Source organism: Glycine max, chromosome 3 (genome assembly GCF_000004515.6).
Source record: "Glycine max cultivar Williams 82 chromosome 3, Glycine_max_v4.0, whole genome shotgun sequence".
Classification (NCBI taxonomy): Eukaryota; Viridiplantae; Streptophyta; class Magnoliopsida; order Fabales; family Fabaceae; genus Glycine; species Glycine max.
This window is the reverse complement of record NC_016090.4, coordinates 34375921-34391786: the sequence shown is the minus strand read 5'-3', so window position 1 is coordinate 34391786 and position 15866 is coordinate 34375921. Positions and strand designations below refer to the sequence as shown.

General features: G+C 32.7%; 3 protein-coding genes across 4 annotated transcripts; 1 reads left to right on the top strand and 2 right to left on the bottom strand.

The window, feature by feature from the left end:
* Positions 1–86: 86 nt before the first annotated feature.
* On the top strand, positions 87–932 carry LOC100527134 (uncharacterized). Its single transcript, NM_001248480.2, is given in 2 exon segments — positions 87–188; positions 273–932. Coding segments are annotated over 2 exon segments (444 nt in total). The 5' UTR covers positions 87–94; the 3' UTR covers positions 623–932.
* Positions 933–2192: 1260 nt separating this feature from the next.
* On the bottom strand, positions 2193–6970 carry LOC100806994 (E3 ubiquitin-protein ligase At4g11680). 2 transcript variants are annotated; one of them, XM_006576696.4, is made up of 4 exons: positions 6343–6970; positions 5344–5463; positions 3400–3694; positions 2193–2717 (listed from the first exon to the last, which is right to left on the bottom strand). In XM_006576696.4, the coding sequence occupies exons 1-4, from the start codon at positions 6741–6743 to the stop codon at positions 2682–2684; spliced, it is 852 nt and encodes a 283-aa protein (XP_006576759.1). In that variant the 5' UTR covers positions 6744–6970; the 3' UTR covers positions 2193–2681. The 2 variants fall into 2 exon arrangements, with proteins under 2 accessions (XP_006576759.1, XP_003521096.1); XM_003521048.5 differs by having other exon boundaries at positions 2193–2659; positions 6343–6951.
* A 2261-nt stretch (positions 6971–9231) lies between these two features.
* On the bottom strand, positions 9232–15569 carry LOC100780771 (alpha-L-arabinofuranosidase 1). Its single transcript, XM_003520419.4, has 17 exons — positions 15402–15569; positions 15145–15199; positions 14421–14617; positions 13817–13938; positions 13564–13717; positions 13108–13177; positions 12627–12772; positions 12498–12543; positions 12339–12391; positions 12074–12218; positions 11358–11476; positions 11155–11229; positions 10940–11046; positions 10408–10464; positions 9951–10149; positions 9439–9579; positions 9232–9333 (listed from the first exon to the last, which is right to left on the bottom strand). Exons 1-17 carry the CDS (start codon positions 15567–15569, stop codon positions 9232–9234), a joined length of 1956 nt encoding a protein of 651 aa, XP_003520467.1.
* Between the last annotated feature and the right edge of the window lie 297 nt (positions 15570–15866).

Genomic DNA, 15866 nt, shown 5'->3' with positions numbered 1-15866 from the left:
TGAAGAGCACACCCACACATCACATCAACATGGCATAGCTTATCCTTAAATCCCAATTCTAATTCTCTTCTTCATTTCCTTTCCCCAAACAAACATGGCTCTTCTCTCTTTCAATTCCTTCACACTCTCCCCTCTCCATTCACCATTACTCCCCTCTTCTTCCACTTTTGCTCTTCCCACCACCTCTGGTACCTAACTCTACCCTTCCACTCTTTCAATTTCTTTCATTTTGATGTTTTTTTTTTATTCTTAATTTTCTCGAACTGTGACAGCTTCAAGAGCAAACGTGATTCTGCCCCCGAAGCCCTTGAATGGAGTTCGAATCTCGACACCCAAAAGGAGGACTGAGTCGGTGATTGTCTCCGCCGCCGCGGAGGACGCGAGTTCGGCTGTGGAGGGTGGGTCGCCGCCGCCTCCTCCGGCGGAGAGCGAGAAAGAGAGCGGCGCCTCCGTGGAGAAGCTTCCGTTGGAGTCGAAGGTGAAGGAGAGAGAGGAGCAAAAGCTGAGGATGAAGCTGGCGAAGAAGATAAGGTTGAGGCGGAAAAGGCTTCTTCGGAAACGCAAGTTGAGAAAGAAGGGTAGATGGCCACCTTCTAAGATGAAGAAGTTGAAGAATGTATGATTGTCAATTTCAATGTGCTTTTTTTTTTTGCAGGTTTATTTAAGCTTCATTGTTCATTTTCTCATTTTATTTTCAAATTAATGTGTATTGTGTATTGTGTATTTTGATAATTTCCTTAATTTTCGATCAAGGATGCTGTCCCCAATTTGGTGAATAAGGGTTTTGATTTGGAATCCATGTTAACATGATTGCCATATCACCAAAATGGATGGAACTTAATATGAACACAAAATGGATGATCAAATGCCCCCTTTATGAAATCCCTGGTGTTTTAGATTGCTTGGGAATTTGTTTTCAAGAGTTATTTGCAGGTTAAGTAATGGAAACAAAGAGTTTAATTGATGTACAATGTTTAAATTGTTGACTAGTAATTAGAAAAGTATGGCATGAATGACTTTTGAGCTAGTTATTTTGAAACTCAACAAATTTAGTGTACATTATACTTTGTGATGAACCCATGTCACCTAGTGGATAAGACTTTATTATTATTGTTGATACTTTGTAAGCAAATCAGTAAAGAACAGACAATGTCATTTAATTGAGAAGGAAGTTGAGGAATGGAACAAGTTATAATGCCAGTGTATTGATGATTTAGTGTGTTTGGAAAACAGTTCTCCCCAACTTAAACTGACATTATACTCTCAATGACACTACATTTTCGCTTCTCTGTTTACGGTATCAGAAAGTGTGAACAAATGGGAATTCAAATGCCTATCCAAACACTCCTTTTATGTCAATCCCACTTTCCTAGGTCGTTGGAGTTTAACACGAGCAAATGCAAATTCAAAAACAGCTTACTCTGGCTTGTTTTTCCCAAATGTAATAATGCCCATTCTTTTTCTTTATTCAAATTTCTGGAGTGAATTTAAGCAGAACTGCAGAACCGAATTCTTGTTATCTCATTTTCGTTTGGGGCTGATACGAATTTATTGTGACATAATGCTTTGGTAAATAACTTAATTAAGGATTTATTAAATATATACTTATTATATAAAACGAAAATAGAATAATTTTTTTTTTTACATAAGTTGTAAGTTATTTTCGTTAGTTATTCTGAATTAGTTATTGAAATAAACTGAATAATTCATGGACATATAAACTATTTTCATAAAGTCTCAAATGCAATATCCATATGTTCATCAAAATCTTTAAGTGAATCTAAGGAAAACCAAATATTAAGTTCCTTATTTTCAAAATTTTGGGAGCTAGTAGAAGAGTTAGTGTTTCACGTTTGTCTCTGCCGATCTGTGTCAATTTTTTGCTCGGCACATAGTACTCGATCCTTGTTTTGGAATCAAAATTCTGCACTCACCAATTGGCAGGGCAATGCATTCCAAAACAAACACATGCTGTAGACTTCGTTAACTTAGTTCACAATCGAATGACCGAGTACAAAACATCTAATGGTACTTAAAGGCCAAACGGAAAAATTAGTTTAAGGTTGGTTCCTAACCACCCTTTTCCCATTGGCATCCCACTATTATCTTTCTAGGTTTAAGGGTATAACGTATGCGTCTCTAATTTATTTGATGGTGGAGGTGGGCAAAGTACTCGAACAAAAAAGGATTTCTGTACAGAAAAATTGTTTTTATAAAACCCCTAGTAAGTACAAATTAAGGGGAGACCTTCTCCACCGTCCAACAATATATGCATACCCCATCATAAAATTAAGAACATTTTGTACTAAAAGATGTAAGAGCTTTATGGAAACTAATCCTAAGACTAGAACCCAGTAAAAGCTGAAGGGGTGGAGATGTCCTTTTCTTTTCTACTTATTACTAGTCAGCAGAGTATCAAATGTTCTGGCTCTCCAAGGTCAAGTTTGTTTTGAGCGATAATGCACCTCACCGTTGTTCAATCTTTATCTCAGAAAGTTCAAACCAATGTATCACCTCTAAGGATATTAAATTTGCAGAGCGGGCAAGTTGCTTTTGTCTGAAGCCAACGGCCGATGCATTCGCAATGAAAATGGTGCGTACAGGGAAGGCGATACAGTTCTGCTCCTTCAACATACGGACAAAGGCAGATACAGCATTCCTACAACATAATCCGAAGCAGTTCAGTTATCTTTCAGCAGTTGCACGATGCATTTCAACTGTATGCAAAGCAACAAAGAATCAGGGCAAGTAGGTTTCATGTTGTAACAAGTTTACGCCAATTTTCACTTCAATTTTCATTATGCATTTCAGGTTGCAACCAAGTTCACTTTCGAAAGAATCCATTACCAAGAATCCTTGAACATCAGTTACATAATTCACAGAGCCTTTGTTTACAATTTGGAAGCTTTCTAGTGCATAGAGAATGGTTCAGACATGAGTTACATCACTAATGCCTATCCTCTACCAGAAGAATATTGCAATTGCTAATTGAATGGCTCTGAATCAGACAGCAGAGAAAAGTGAGGAAAGTCTTATTAATTTGAAAAAAGTGTCATTGCTATCGGTTTATAAATATAAAGTAATACTAAGAAATGCATATTGATATTTTAACATGAAGCCTTGTGAGAGATGATGAAGCTCAGAAACTTAAAGCAAAATTCCAGTTTCCGTTAAAAAAAAACTTGTGCATGAATACATTAGATGCACTGGACAAAGAAAAAATGCAATGCAATTGAGTAACTACTAATTAAAGAAGGATAGATCAGACCAAATACAAGAAAATAACAAGACATTTAAATTTAACATGGAAAGACATCAGTTACAAGGTACAAACAACAAAATGATATTAGCACCAAATAATTACTACATGGGAGATATGAGAACACAGTCAGCACTCACAGAATCATCTGGATGGAGAGAAAGCGCACTCATATGGCTTCCATTGCATGAATCTACTCTTCCTTTAATAAGTTGCTTCTTGTTGTCATCAACCATCACCAATGAATTTGACTGACTAAACCTATACATAGGAAGTGACAAGATATCTTCTTCTGATGCACCTTCTCTGATTCTCATAGCATAAGCTAGTGCTATTATTGGGATGATGCAGAAGAGGGCAAAGAAAACTATACATGCCATCCCAATGCAAAAGATAATAAAAAATACGTCAAAGGCTAGAAAGACCACTGTTAACCTGCACAAATGTGATAATACATTATTGAGCATTCCATACACCCAATACATAATTTGAAAACATAACACTAAAGAACTACATTAGAAGATGAAGTAAGCAAACAGGTAGTGAATTAGTTATATATCTACTAATAAACTATATTACTTATTCTGGCTGGAGCTGACGATTTTTGACTAAGTCTGAAGCAACAGGCTCAATGAGATGCCTAATCCCAATAAAACAGAGTCAAGCATACAGGTTGGACAGTTACAGATCTAGTTTGAAATAGTAATAGTAACTACAACTCCTCAAGAGCCCACTTTTTGATCAAAATTTATCTCAAAAAAGAAATTGGGAGCCTTTACCGAAAAGACTCCTATATGCAGTTATGCACAGTGCCATGGAAAAGGTAACTCCAAATTTCCAGTGTAAGAATTAAAATGCAAAATTTCAACATAATGAAGCTTGTTACTCCTAAGTCCTAACCATGGCTCATATCATTGAACTACTTATTTAGTTAAACCAATAGGAATATTTTATTTCATCAATTGTTTCAAGATTGGAAAAGCAAGAAAAATGTAAATTATCTGGCTGTCTAGAGAGAATTGAGAAATAATAATGATTTTCCAAAACAATAAAGGATCTTGTTTAACTCCATCTCAATTCCCCCAAAATTCAAAAGAAATTAAAGAGAAAGTTAGAACAAAAGCTTAGATTATACTAACAGAACCTGAAATGCAGAGTATAATTTTTCTAACAAAGGAAGCTTAAATCATACAACAGAAGAGAATCCTGTATAGACTAGAAGCAACAAACAAGAAAGATAGACAAGAACAGAGCACTAAGAAGCTGCAATAAGCAGCCCTTCAAAGGCCACCCAGGTTCCCACAGCCAATGCCAAATTCTATGATATGCCCCCTCTTCTCTGTACCACTCATATATACAATTTGCGTTCTTTTCCCCCATGATTGCCAAATCCACTGCCACATTTATCAAATGCCACCAGTCCTTGCTACTATATTCTTCCCTCTCCTAGTCCTATCCTATCAATTCCTTCCACTCCCTTGCTCCTTTCATTGATTAGATTCATACCTCAATTGCCTGCCCCCTGCCCCTGGTACAATCATTTCCATCCTCTGATACATGTGCTGGGCATTATCATTGTTAGGCATGTTCTACAGACAGTCACTCCCTTTCCTTCTTTTATACATGAGAGTCAAAGGCCCATTAAATTACAAAGTTATCCCATTTGATTTGAAGTAACACATCAAGACAAATTAATCAAGGGCAGACATATGACAATTAAGTTTTCTCTTCATTTCACTCCACTCATTTATATAATTATATGGCATCCAATTGAAGACTGAAAATTCTACAATAATCTCCTTTTCCAAAAAATTTAAGTATAATCTTCATTTCTATCTAATCTTGCTAAGGAGTCAAGTAAGGAGGAACTTTTGAGAAGTAAAATTCTTGTTTACTTTTCAAACTATTGTTTAACATAAAGAAAAGAAAAAACAAAAAAAAGGTTACCAATTGTACAAATCTTGAGTAGTTCTATTATGCTTTCTTGGCACACATAATTACTTTTGTTATCTACCCCCCTCCCCCACCCCAAAAAACAAGAAATGCTATAGCAAAACAAAATCCAAATTAAGGTTCTTACTCACCAGTAGAGACGTGGAGAATCTTCCAAAAGTGCTTGGTCACCCACAACAATCCAATAAAATCCAAAGATCCACCAAACAGATGATGCCAGAGTGTTCATAGGCTCTAGCTTCTTCACAATACTAAAAAAAAAAGAAAGTGAAATGAGAGTAAGTTCAATTATCTTCCAATGCAAAGGAATAGAAAGGAAAACACACATGACTACAGAAGACCTTTATTACTCTAAAGACAGTGTGAAGGAGGTAAGAATCTTATAAAATAGCACATTTAGTTCATCACTACGAGGCGAACAAGTCTCAATATCTGATTCAGAAACAGCCCCAAGTAAAACAAAAGCACTTCCCTTTCCACCAATTCCCCAAAATTAAGCAACCATAATGGAAAAGCAAGTAAGCTTCACGAATCATGGCCAATCAGCTCCTCCCAATACACAATAATAATCCATGACCAATTTTAAAAAAGCAATAGCTATTCTAATAACTATAATTATAATTATAACCGTGACTAACACCTTATTAGTATAATAATTATAATTATACCCTCCCAACCTTAGACACACAATTCAGCATACACACTCCCTAACTTAAATTTCACTCATTACTAGCAATGAATTATCACCGCACCACCAATTCAACACCATCATCACAGAGCTCCTCATCATAGTTCACAGTTTTCAAACACGCGATTTCAATTTTTTATATAAAAAAACACATTAAAATTAAAGGACGAAATACACTAAAATTTCTGCGAGATTCATGAAAGAAAGCAAATTAAAATAATCAATTATTGACAGAAATTGCAAAAGAAAGTAGTGCTAGTGAAGTAGAGTATTAGATACCTCTGTAAACAAAAAAAAAAAAAAAACTAAACGACGAAATACACTAAAATTTCCGGGGGAGTGATGAAAGAAAACAAAATTAAAATCAAAATAATCAATTATTGACACAGAAATTGCAAAAAAAAAAAAAGTAGTGCTAGTGAAGTAGAGTTTACTTAGTTACCTATAGGCAGTGTGAGAGAAGGAGTCGCGAATTCCGGTTCGGAACTCAAAGTAGACGAAGGCCATGTGAAGGACGCACTCGAAGGCGTAGCCGCAGAGCCAGAGCCTCAGCGGCGTCGACGGCCGCTCGCGGAGCGTGGAGAGGAGGACGCCGGCGGCGACGACGACGAAGGCGAGGTTCCAGACCATGTCGAGCACGAGCACCGCCCGCGAGTACGCGCACTCGCCGGAGTCGCCGTCACCATCTCCGTCGTCGTCGGATCGGCGGTCGGCGCAGTCGGAGAGGAAGAGGCGGCGGCGGGAGGCGGCGACGAGGCGCGCGAAGGGGAGGGGGCGCACCGTGGGGAAGCGGAGCACGGGATTAGTAGTTCCGCTGCTGACGTGGCGCTGCTGTTGGTCCATGTTAGAGAAGAGGGGGAGAGTTTAGGTTTGTGTTATTAAAAAAGGGGTTAGAAAATGAATGGAATAGGAGGTGTAATAAGTGGTGGTGATTCTGGGAAAGGTGTGGGTTTGGGAGTGAAACGACGTCACATCGAGATGAGGACGTGAACGGGGTTTGTTTGGTTTAGTTTAAGTGGAGCGTGGCTAGTTACTAGTTAGTGATAATCATTGGCTCAGATGAATTCAATTCAATCCAATCAGTGTTAAGTGAAAGGGAAAGGGAAAGTGAAAGTGCGAGTGTTAGTGCTGGTGCATTAGCCACTCTTGTTGACTCTTGCTTTAACTACTACTACTACTACTCCTCTGTTCACAGTTCCCACTCTTTTCTATCATCACGATCATCATTCAATTTTAATCAATGCTTTTCGATTTCTATTAAATTTTTAAAGGATAAATAATCTTTGAATCTTGTTAAGCAGAGTGTTGTTAAAGTATTAATTAACAAATTAAAAGAAGACTTATTAAAAAAAAAACTAAAAGAAAGATGTATCTATAGTAAAAGATTTGTAAAAAGTAAAAAAATAAATATAAACAACATAATTTTATACATTTTAATGAAAATATTTATTTTTTAGTGTCTTAATCAAAACCGATTAACATTTCTCACGATGTTTTAGTCTTCTAACTCTTACTAACTTTTGTTTTCAATCCTTGGATTAAGTTTGTGATTGTCTTGAAAAAAAAATAATTATTCATAATTTTATTAACTTTCACTAAACAAAGTTTTATTTCATTAAATTTTAAATTATATTAACTAAGTTCTAATTTTGATAAGTTGGATCTTTATGGTATCACCCTTTATTAGATTATTATCAAACCACATGTAGATGTTTAGTCACGCAAATTTCACCTCAAGATATTTAATTTTGAGGGTGATGAGTGTGTTAAAAATTCTACATCAATTAGTGATTTGATTTAAATAAATTATATAAGTGAAGTGTAAATTTTACCTTACAAGTTGATGTTGTAGAGTTGAATTAAATTTATAACCTAAATTAAGATAGCATTAGAGTCTATTTTAAATCTATTAACATGCCACATCAAAAGTTGTTGACATGAGAAGGTGTATTAAAAAAAAACTTAAGTTTCACATTCTAAAACTTACACATCAATATCTAGGTCATACTTCTTACTTTTTAAACTTCATCCTCTCCTAGTTTAACCTATTTCTTTTCATTTTTATTTTATAATTCACAATCACAATTCTTTATAGGTTAAATTAGTTTTTTTGTTTTCTAATTTATTATTTACATTCAATTTGATCCTCTAATTTTAAAATTATTTTTTTGAGAAATATGTATTTTGTAACGGTTTAAAACCATTAAGTGACGGTTTTAAACGGCCACAAAGTATAATTTTTTACAATTTAATCTGAATCATCAAATTAAATCAATTTAAAAAATTAGATAATCAAATTAAACCTAAAAAATAAAAAAAATCAAATTAAATCTAAAAAATAAATTAAAGGACTAAAAAACTAATTTCATATTTTTTTTTATCAAAGTACCATAAGTGTGTGTTTTGGTTTTGATTAGATTTTAGATTTTTAAAATTCTCTTACTAATGTTTTGATTATGGACCTATTGTTACAATTTTTTTAAAAAGTGATTTTTATGTAAAATGATCTAGTGATGATTTTTTAAAGATTTAAAGAATAATGCATAAGCGAATTTATATTTGTAAAATTACTGTGAAAATCAATTGGTTTTTATAATTTATGAAAAAATAATCTTATTATAGTAAGATTTTAGATACTTTTTTTCACCTTTTGATTATTTTTTAAAAAATACTTTATTGAAAATTTTATCACCAACTTTAATTATATCACAAATTTTACTGCTTAAGTTCTTTTTCGTAAATTTTATTACTCAATTTTCATTATTTTATAAATTTTATCATCCAAGTTTTCAATTTTTATATATTTTATCATCATGTTAGTAATAAAACAACATCTATTTACAAAAATATAATAACTTTCATTTGGTGGCACATTAGTGATGATAAAATGTGTAAAAATTAAAATCTATGTGGTAAAGTTCGCCAAAAAGAAACTTAAGTGGTAAAATTTATAAAAATAATAAAAGTTGGATGATAAAATTTATAATTAAGATTTGAAAAATTGGAACGAACACTTGAAACGGAAAAAAAAATTAAAGAGTATTTTTTTTCTTCTAAAATGTAACAAACATGCCTACAATTCAACATTAAATAAGTTAGATTAAACTCAGACTGTGATCTACATTATTAACAATAAAAATAAAAAGATTACGTACGGGGCCTAAGGTTACAAAAATGGCCACCCGTATAACAACTCTCAACTTGACATATATAACCCTAGCAAAAGCTTGGCAATAGATGTCGCTTTAAGAGCATGTTATAATTGGTTGTGTAAACTAAAATTAAGATCTATAGCTGCGTCATCCCTCATTCTTGTTTTATGATCTTCTAATCATTCATTTTTTAATAAATCAAATACCGTCAATGAAACTGGAGGAAGTATGTCATTTATCTCGTTGTTAGCACTCTGAAGTGGACTTCGCTTTGGTACTATCTGTGTACAAAACAAACATATAAACATTAGATGTTAGCTTAGTTAATTATTATATGTATTGTTAGTTTATAATAAAAGAAAGAGAATAAAAGAAGTTATATGAACATTTGTTGGGTTTGCGAGGCTATTCTCATCTAATGCATTCTTAGATGTGAGCACTGTCTTTGTTGCCTTAGTTGCATTTGAGCTCTCAAATCCGTTTAGAGAAATCTTGAAATTTATTTGGTTGCTCCCCACGTTTGCAACCTAGACAAGTCAAATTGCTTTAAGGTCATGACATTTCTAGTAAAAGCAATTGCAACAAATTAATAACAAATCTATTAAGACCAAAATATAGAAAGGTATAGTAATTTAATTGCCCCTATAATTCCTTTTTTTTTTATTTTTCTTTGATTGGTATTTTTTTTTCTTCTAATCATAGTTGTCTGACTAGCTCTCAAATAAGTAGTGATTAAATAAACCCTTTTGTAAGTCAGATTCTAAGAATCTAATCCCATCCCATTGTAGGTAAAGTTTGTCTAAGATCATTTTCTGCTTCCACAGCAACCAATCATAGTTGGGCATCTAGCACCTTAAGAAAACAAATATAAATAACTAAAGCAAAGAGTATGAATCACCTTTATTTTTAAGTAAGTTTTTTTATCTTGGAGATTTTTCCAAAGAATTGCAGATGCAGCAACTGAATCAGGGTCAGGCGTTTGAAGTTGTGATTTTAAAAATGTTGCTCCATTTGACTCTCTAAACATAAACTGCACCCAATAGCTGGGAGTTCCATAAACCTGATTGGAATTAAAAACAATTGCAGCTGGGCTCCACCTATAAAGAAAAAAAAAATGATACATCTCAATGTGGCCATCATAAGCAATTGTTTTACTTAATTTTTAAATCCTCTTATCTTTGGCATTTGAATTGGACATTTGAGTGTCTTTTTATAAACGTACCATTCGTGTATTTCCCAGCTTCATAATATTATTTTTAATAATTTCACAAAAAGAGCATACCACTTATGTCTTATCTATAGGTTTATGAATAAAGAGGGATAGATGATAGAAATTTTATGGTAAAAGCACATACATCCTGTCATTTGCATTTACAAAAAGTGGCGCATAGCTAGCCATTATCACATGATCACTGCATCAGAAATGGAAATGGTGAGCACAAAACTAGTGTGATTATATTCGAAAGAACAAAGTAATTGAATCTCATTAATTTAAGCTATTCCTTGTGCTATTTTTACGAACATAAAAAACAAGCATAAGCCTCATTTGCTAGTAGCAAGGTATCCGCATTGTTAAAAATTACTAGACAAATCCTCGGTGCCTAGAGATCATTAAAATGAGTTTTATTTCTCTCTCAACAAAGACTTTTTCATACATATGATCAGAGAATTAAATTCATATCTACATGCTTATGAAAGTCAACCATCTAAGATCTTATTGGTCAAATATAAGTCTCATAAAAGAAATTATTAACATATTTTGATTTTTTTATAATAATAATTATTTAAGCACATCCTTCATTCATCTCAATTTTGGATGATTCATCTTCAAACACAACAGCAATAATTACAAGAGTATCAATTACTATAAATTAAGCTACAATTAACCTGTTTCTTTCTAATCCAATAAGGAATCCAGCTTCGGACACAGCTCCCAAAAGGGTTCCATGCTTAGCTTGTATGTCTCCAATTAGAGCATATTCACTCACAAAAGCCTGTATGGTATTCAAATCATTCAATTCAATAATTCAAGTATCAAATGCATACATAATATAAACAAACACCGATAAAGAAAGAAGAAAGTTCAGTGTGGATCACAAAACCTTTGGACCGTTTCGTGGTGTCTTATCAAACACATGAGCGTTATTAAACATTTTTATAGCTTCATGAGGATAAGTCTGGATAGAAAGTTAGAGTATATGAGAAAGGATAAAACAAAGAGAAAAACCAAAAATATACACATTATTTTTCAAAGTAAATGAAACTATGAAATAAGGAATGTTAATTGTAAGAGATAGGATATTACGTGATAATCATACATATCAGCTGGGTGATCTAACGGTTTAGACGAAGCATCACAATTTGAAATCATTTGAATATCCGGATAAGCATGTCGTATTGCCTCGTAGAAAGCTAGGTAGTTTCCTAAATGTTTTAAAAAAGATTAGACAAACCCTTTAACATTTATTTCTCAGTAACGAAAATTTTGAAATAAAATAAAGAGAATAAACTAAAAGAATTATTATTAATATGAAACTAAAAGTCACATGGTGGTGTTAGTGTGGTCATACACTATGAGTGTGTTGGGATACACATCCAAACCACATTCATTAGAGAATTCTCGTGTTTCGATGCAAAAATCCTAAAGCAACTTGGGGTTGCTTCCAGTGACGTGAAATATTATGTTGTGGGAGTAATACTCATATACAAAATTTTGTGTGAGCAATACTTATATTATAAATTAAATTTTTATATTGAATTCCATATTAAAAGAATAAATTATAATTACACTTGTATATTACATTAAGAGGATTTTAAAAACTTGTGGGAGTAATTGCTCCCATTATGTCTCAAGATAATATGTCCTTTAAACATATGATATGTATTTGTTAAAACTCTTAAATAGATTTTATTATTTGAGAGGCTAATATCTCACTCTTAATTAGTAAATACTTTGTGTTCACTCAAAAAAGTCACTCAATGTAAATACTTAAAAAAGGAAAAAGAAAAAGGAGAGCATGCCTTGGTAGTTTGTCTTCCCACAATCTTCATTTCCAATAGCAACATATTTTAGGTCAAAAGGCTTTGGGTGCCCCATAGATGCTCTAAGGGAACCCCATTTTGAAGTAGCCTCACCTCTGGCAAACTCAATACCATCAAGGGCTTCCTACAATTAGGTAAATTAACAGACATGACATTGTGAGGAAAATATTTATTCCATTGTTTCATAAAAGAAGAAGCGACAACAATATGGCATTAGGGAAGAAACAAGAGTAAGAAAATATACTTTCACAAAAGGTGTGATGACGCTTGTATCTACTTGATCAGTATGGCTGATGCCTGTATTATTGAATTAAACATACACAAAAGGACAAATTCAGCAATGGTCCTTACACCGTATTAAAAAGAAAAAAAGCATAGCATATAGGATCAAATCTGAAAATACCGTTGTTAAATACCCACAATGGCCTTGCACCAATGTCCTCTGCTAGCTACACACACAAAAAATGGCTTATTATGATTGAATTTCACAATAACAACAAAATGTGATTGTTATCATAATAAATGGACTTACTTGAAGACCCTCAAAATAACCAAATCCTTCATCTGTCCAATAACTCCAAACATCACCAAAGTGACCAGGTCTCTCTTCCCAGGGTCCAACACTATCTTTCCACCGAAATGCATTTCTTAATGTTTGTCCTTCAACAAAACAGCCACCTCTTGAAAGATAAAAAATTGCATTAAATTTGGAAGTTATTTGAACGCTTGATGACATAAAGACAAATTCGAGGAAGAAATTGGAAAAAAGATGGATCATGTAAAACAAAATGATATGATGTCTTTTAAAAATCCTTACAAATAACATGATCTCGGTATCCCAACCAAGAAATAAAAAGATAGGACAATGCTACATATCCAGAATGAAATCTACCCTAAATTTATCAACACTTACAAAAATAATGACAACTCTTTTTCACATAGATTTGGCGAAAAATATTTTAATGATCTATGATTTTTTGACATAAAATATCTTTACTTCAGTTAATGCATACCTGGAAATCTGAAAAAGGTTGGTTTCAACTCTAATAACATGTTAACTAAGTCACCTCGAAAACCATGTCCCTGTGATAAGACAAGTTTGGAGATTTACTAATAAAAAAATGAATATAATGAAATTGAGCATTGCCAACAATGAGAGTTTGACATTTATGATTTATTTTAATAAACTTCCCCACAAGTAATTGGAGGAAAAAAAATAAGAAAATAAATAAAGTGAACTTTTCTATAAGAAAATTAATTTATAGAAAATTAAAAAATTATCTTTTAGAGAAGTTAATATGAAAAAATTCTATAAATTAACTTATGCAAAAGTTAATTTTAGCTAAAAAAAGAAATTTATTTTATTTTTTCTCTTATTTTCTTTTCTTAGAAGTGTTTATGGAAAAAATTATCAGTCCAAAAGCTAGAAAAGTTTCATCATATAACAATAAATCTATGAAGGAACACACCTTATATGTGTCCAAAGGCATAGCAGACACTTGGTCCAGCAATATCACCCCTTTTTTGGTTGTTGTTAAATACAAAGATGAATTGGAACTTGATGTATCAGCTACCAATGTAGTCTCTATCCTTTTCCATTTTGAAACTTCTGATTCAGAAGCACTAAAGATCAATGCATTAATATAATGTCCATACACATAAGATACTTTTTATACGCCTTTTGAGCATAGTCTCTCAAGAATGTTGAAACAAAGTGCTCACTCGATATTGCTTGAAGCCAATATCCCTCCACCTTCAGTTTTTCTGAATGATACCGTCATATAAAGTGGTCCTTCTGATCTAACAAAGAAGACAATTTTGTATTTATTCCCTTGCACAATGTTCTGAAACAAAATTTCATGTTAGAAGATGCAAATCTTTTTCAATTCTGGCAAAAAAGAAAAAACAACTTCATAAAAAATGTTTTTTTCTTGAAAATAAATGACATAGAGTTAATTTTAAGTAATTCATTACTCCCTTGTCTCAAAATAAGTATTATCTTATTTATCTTGTTTTACACAAACCAATAAAAGATAATAAATAAATAAAAGAGGATAATAGTTTTATACAAAATTAACCTAATCAAATAGATGAAAGAGAGTACTATTGATCTTAGATTGAAAGATTAAAGTAATATTTATTGTGGGCATGGGTGGAAAAGAACAATAAATATAATATTAAAAAAATTAAATACAACACTTATTTTGGGATAAATTTTTTTTCCTTAAATTGAGACTTATTTTGAAATCAAGAATATATCATACAAAGAAGGGAAAGGAACATAGAAATAAGAGTTCATATGAGACACATTATTTATTATTCTCACCATGCCCCAAAAACCCGGGTTAGAGACACCAACACCATCAGAAGGGCAATTGTCACACAGCACATCCATTCTTAATGCTACCTTGTTGCGTTCGAAGCAAGAACTAAGCTCAGTTTGTAGTAAAATAGCTGATTCTTGTCCTACTATAGTCCAAGGTGCAATATTTGATGGAACTTGTGTGCCCCCAGCTTCAAAACCTGAATCACAAATTAATATATGAATGGAAAACATTCTATCACCACAGCAATGTAATGAAAACACTGTGTACTTAAAACATCATCTCCTATATAAAGTATAATGTGTAATAGTAATTTAGTGAAATCCTTAGTTATGTAAAGTTTAGGTGAGTTAAATTCTGAGAACTTATCAGGAGTCTCTTGACTTAATAAGACAGACAGAAATACTACTTGTATTTCAATAGTGTAAATCAAACTCATATTTTTGTGATGATGAGTTTATTTCTTATCAATTGGATTAATTTTTATTGATAGCAATATAGTGCAATTACTTGAATTTATAGTTTTTCTTTTAGACTTTTGCAAAGGCTCAAAAGAGGTGCTATCTAATTAAGTGTTACATGTTTTGGTGGTTTAGAAGAAGAATATAGAAATGGCGTCTAAGAATATTAGTACATAAATTCAAAAGAATTATGTGAAACATATTTTTGTGTTTGCATTTTTTATCATTTAAAAGTTTTAGAGAAATTGTAATGGAAATTAATGACCTCTGTTGTTAACAAGCTCTGCCCACAATCCACCAGCACCGGCATGGTTGATCTCCTGCACAAGTTTAAAACTTTGATCACTTTTGAAACATTTTAACAATAATAAAAAAAGATATCATCTAGTTAAAAATAACCATGCATTGTGAAAGGAAACTCAAAATGTTCTAAGAATTTTCAATAACCCTTAACATTGTGATATTAAAAAAATTTGTTACATTTAATCCTTAGCTAGACCTAGCACCATAATCCTTTCCCACCTCAAAGAATATTCCGAAAAGTGTGTCAGGAATTTGCCTTCCAGATTTAGAAGCATCTACAACCAGAGTTGTTGAAGTCTGGTTTGCATAGGCACAGCACTGTAAAACAAGACAAGCCACTATAACGAGGTAGAGCCCAAGAAAACTACAAGACTTTGAGAAAATCATTGCTTCTTTATTTTCACACGTTCAGTGTGATATAACACAAGTATATATATAAGCCAACACTTATATAGTTTTGATTTTTTTTTGGCTTGTATTTATTAAACTAATTAAACTAGGAGTAGGAACATTCCCAATAGATTTACTCTGGTCAACATACACTGGAGATCCGAATCTCAAGAATATTTGAGTGAAACCGAGTTATCGTAGCTCACACAAGTTGCGGAAGATGTTTACTTCTACGGATTGTCGGATTGTTATAAGCACATTGACTAAAACATTAGGCTTTATATTAGTGTTAGT

What these genes read in the sequence shown, in the direction of transcription:
- LOC100806994 (XM_003521048.5), bottom strand. Translation starts at nt 6,743, where the DNA reads ATGGACCAACAGCAGCGCCACGTCAGCAGCGGAACTACTAATCCCGTG. An exon ending in TTCTCTCACACTGCCTATAG is followed by an intron (nt 5,464 to 6,342) that starts GTAACTAAGTAA and finishes TTTTTTTTTTAG; the next exon opens with TATTGTGAAGAAGCTAGAGC. An exon ending in CTCTCCATCCAGATGATTCT is followed by an intron (nt 2,660 to 3,399) that starts GTGAGTGCTGAC and finishes ATTATGTTGTAG; the next exon opens with GAATGCTGTATCTGCCTTTG.
- LOC100780771 (XM_003520419.4), bottom strand. Translation starts at nt 15,569, where the DNA reads ATGATTTTCTCAAAGTCTTGTAGTTTTCTTGGGCTCTACCTCGTTATA. An exon ending in TGGGAAGACAAACTACCAAG is followed by an intron (nt 11,477 to 12,073) that starts GCATGCTCTCCT and finishes TAAAACATTTAG; the next exon opens with GAAACTACCTAGCTTTCTAC. An exon ending in GTAAATGCAAATGACAGGAT is followed by an intron (nt 10,150 to 10,407) that starts GTATGTGCTTTT and finishes TTTTCTTTATAG; the next exon opens with GTGGAGCCCAGCTGCAATTG.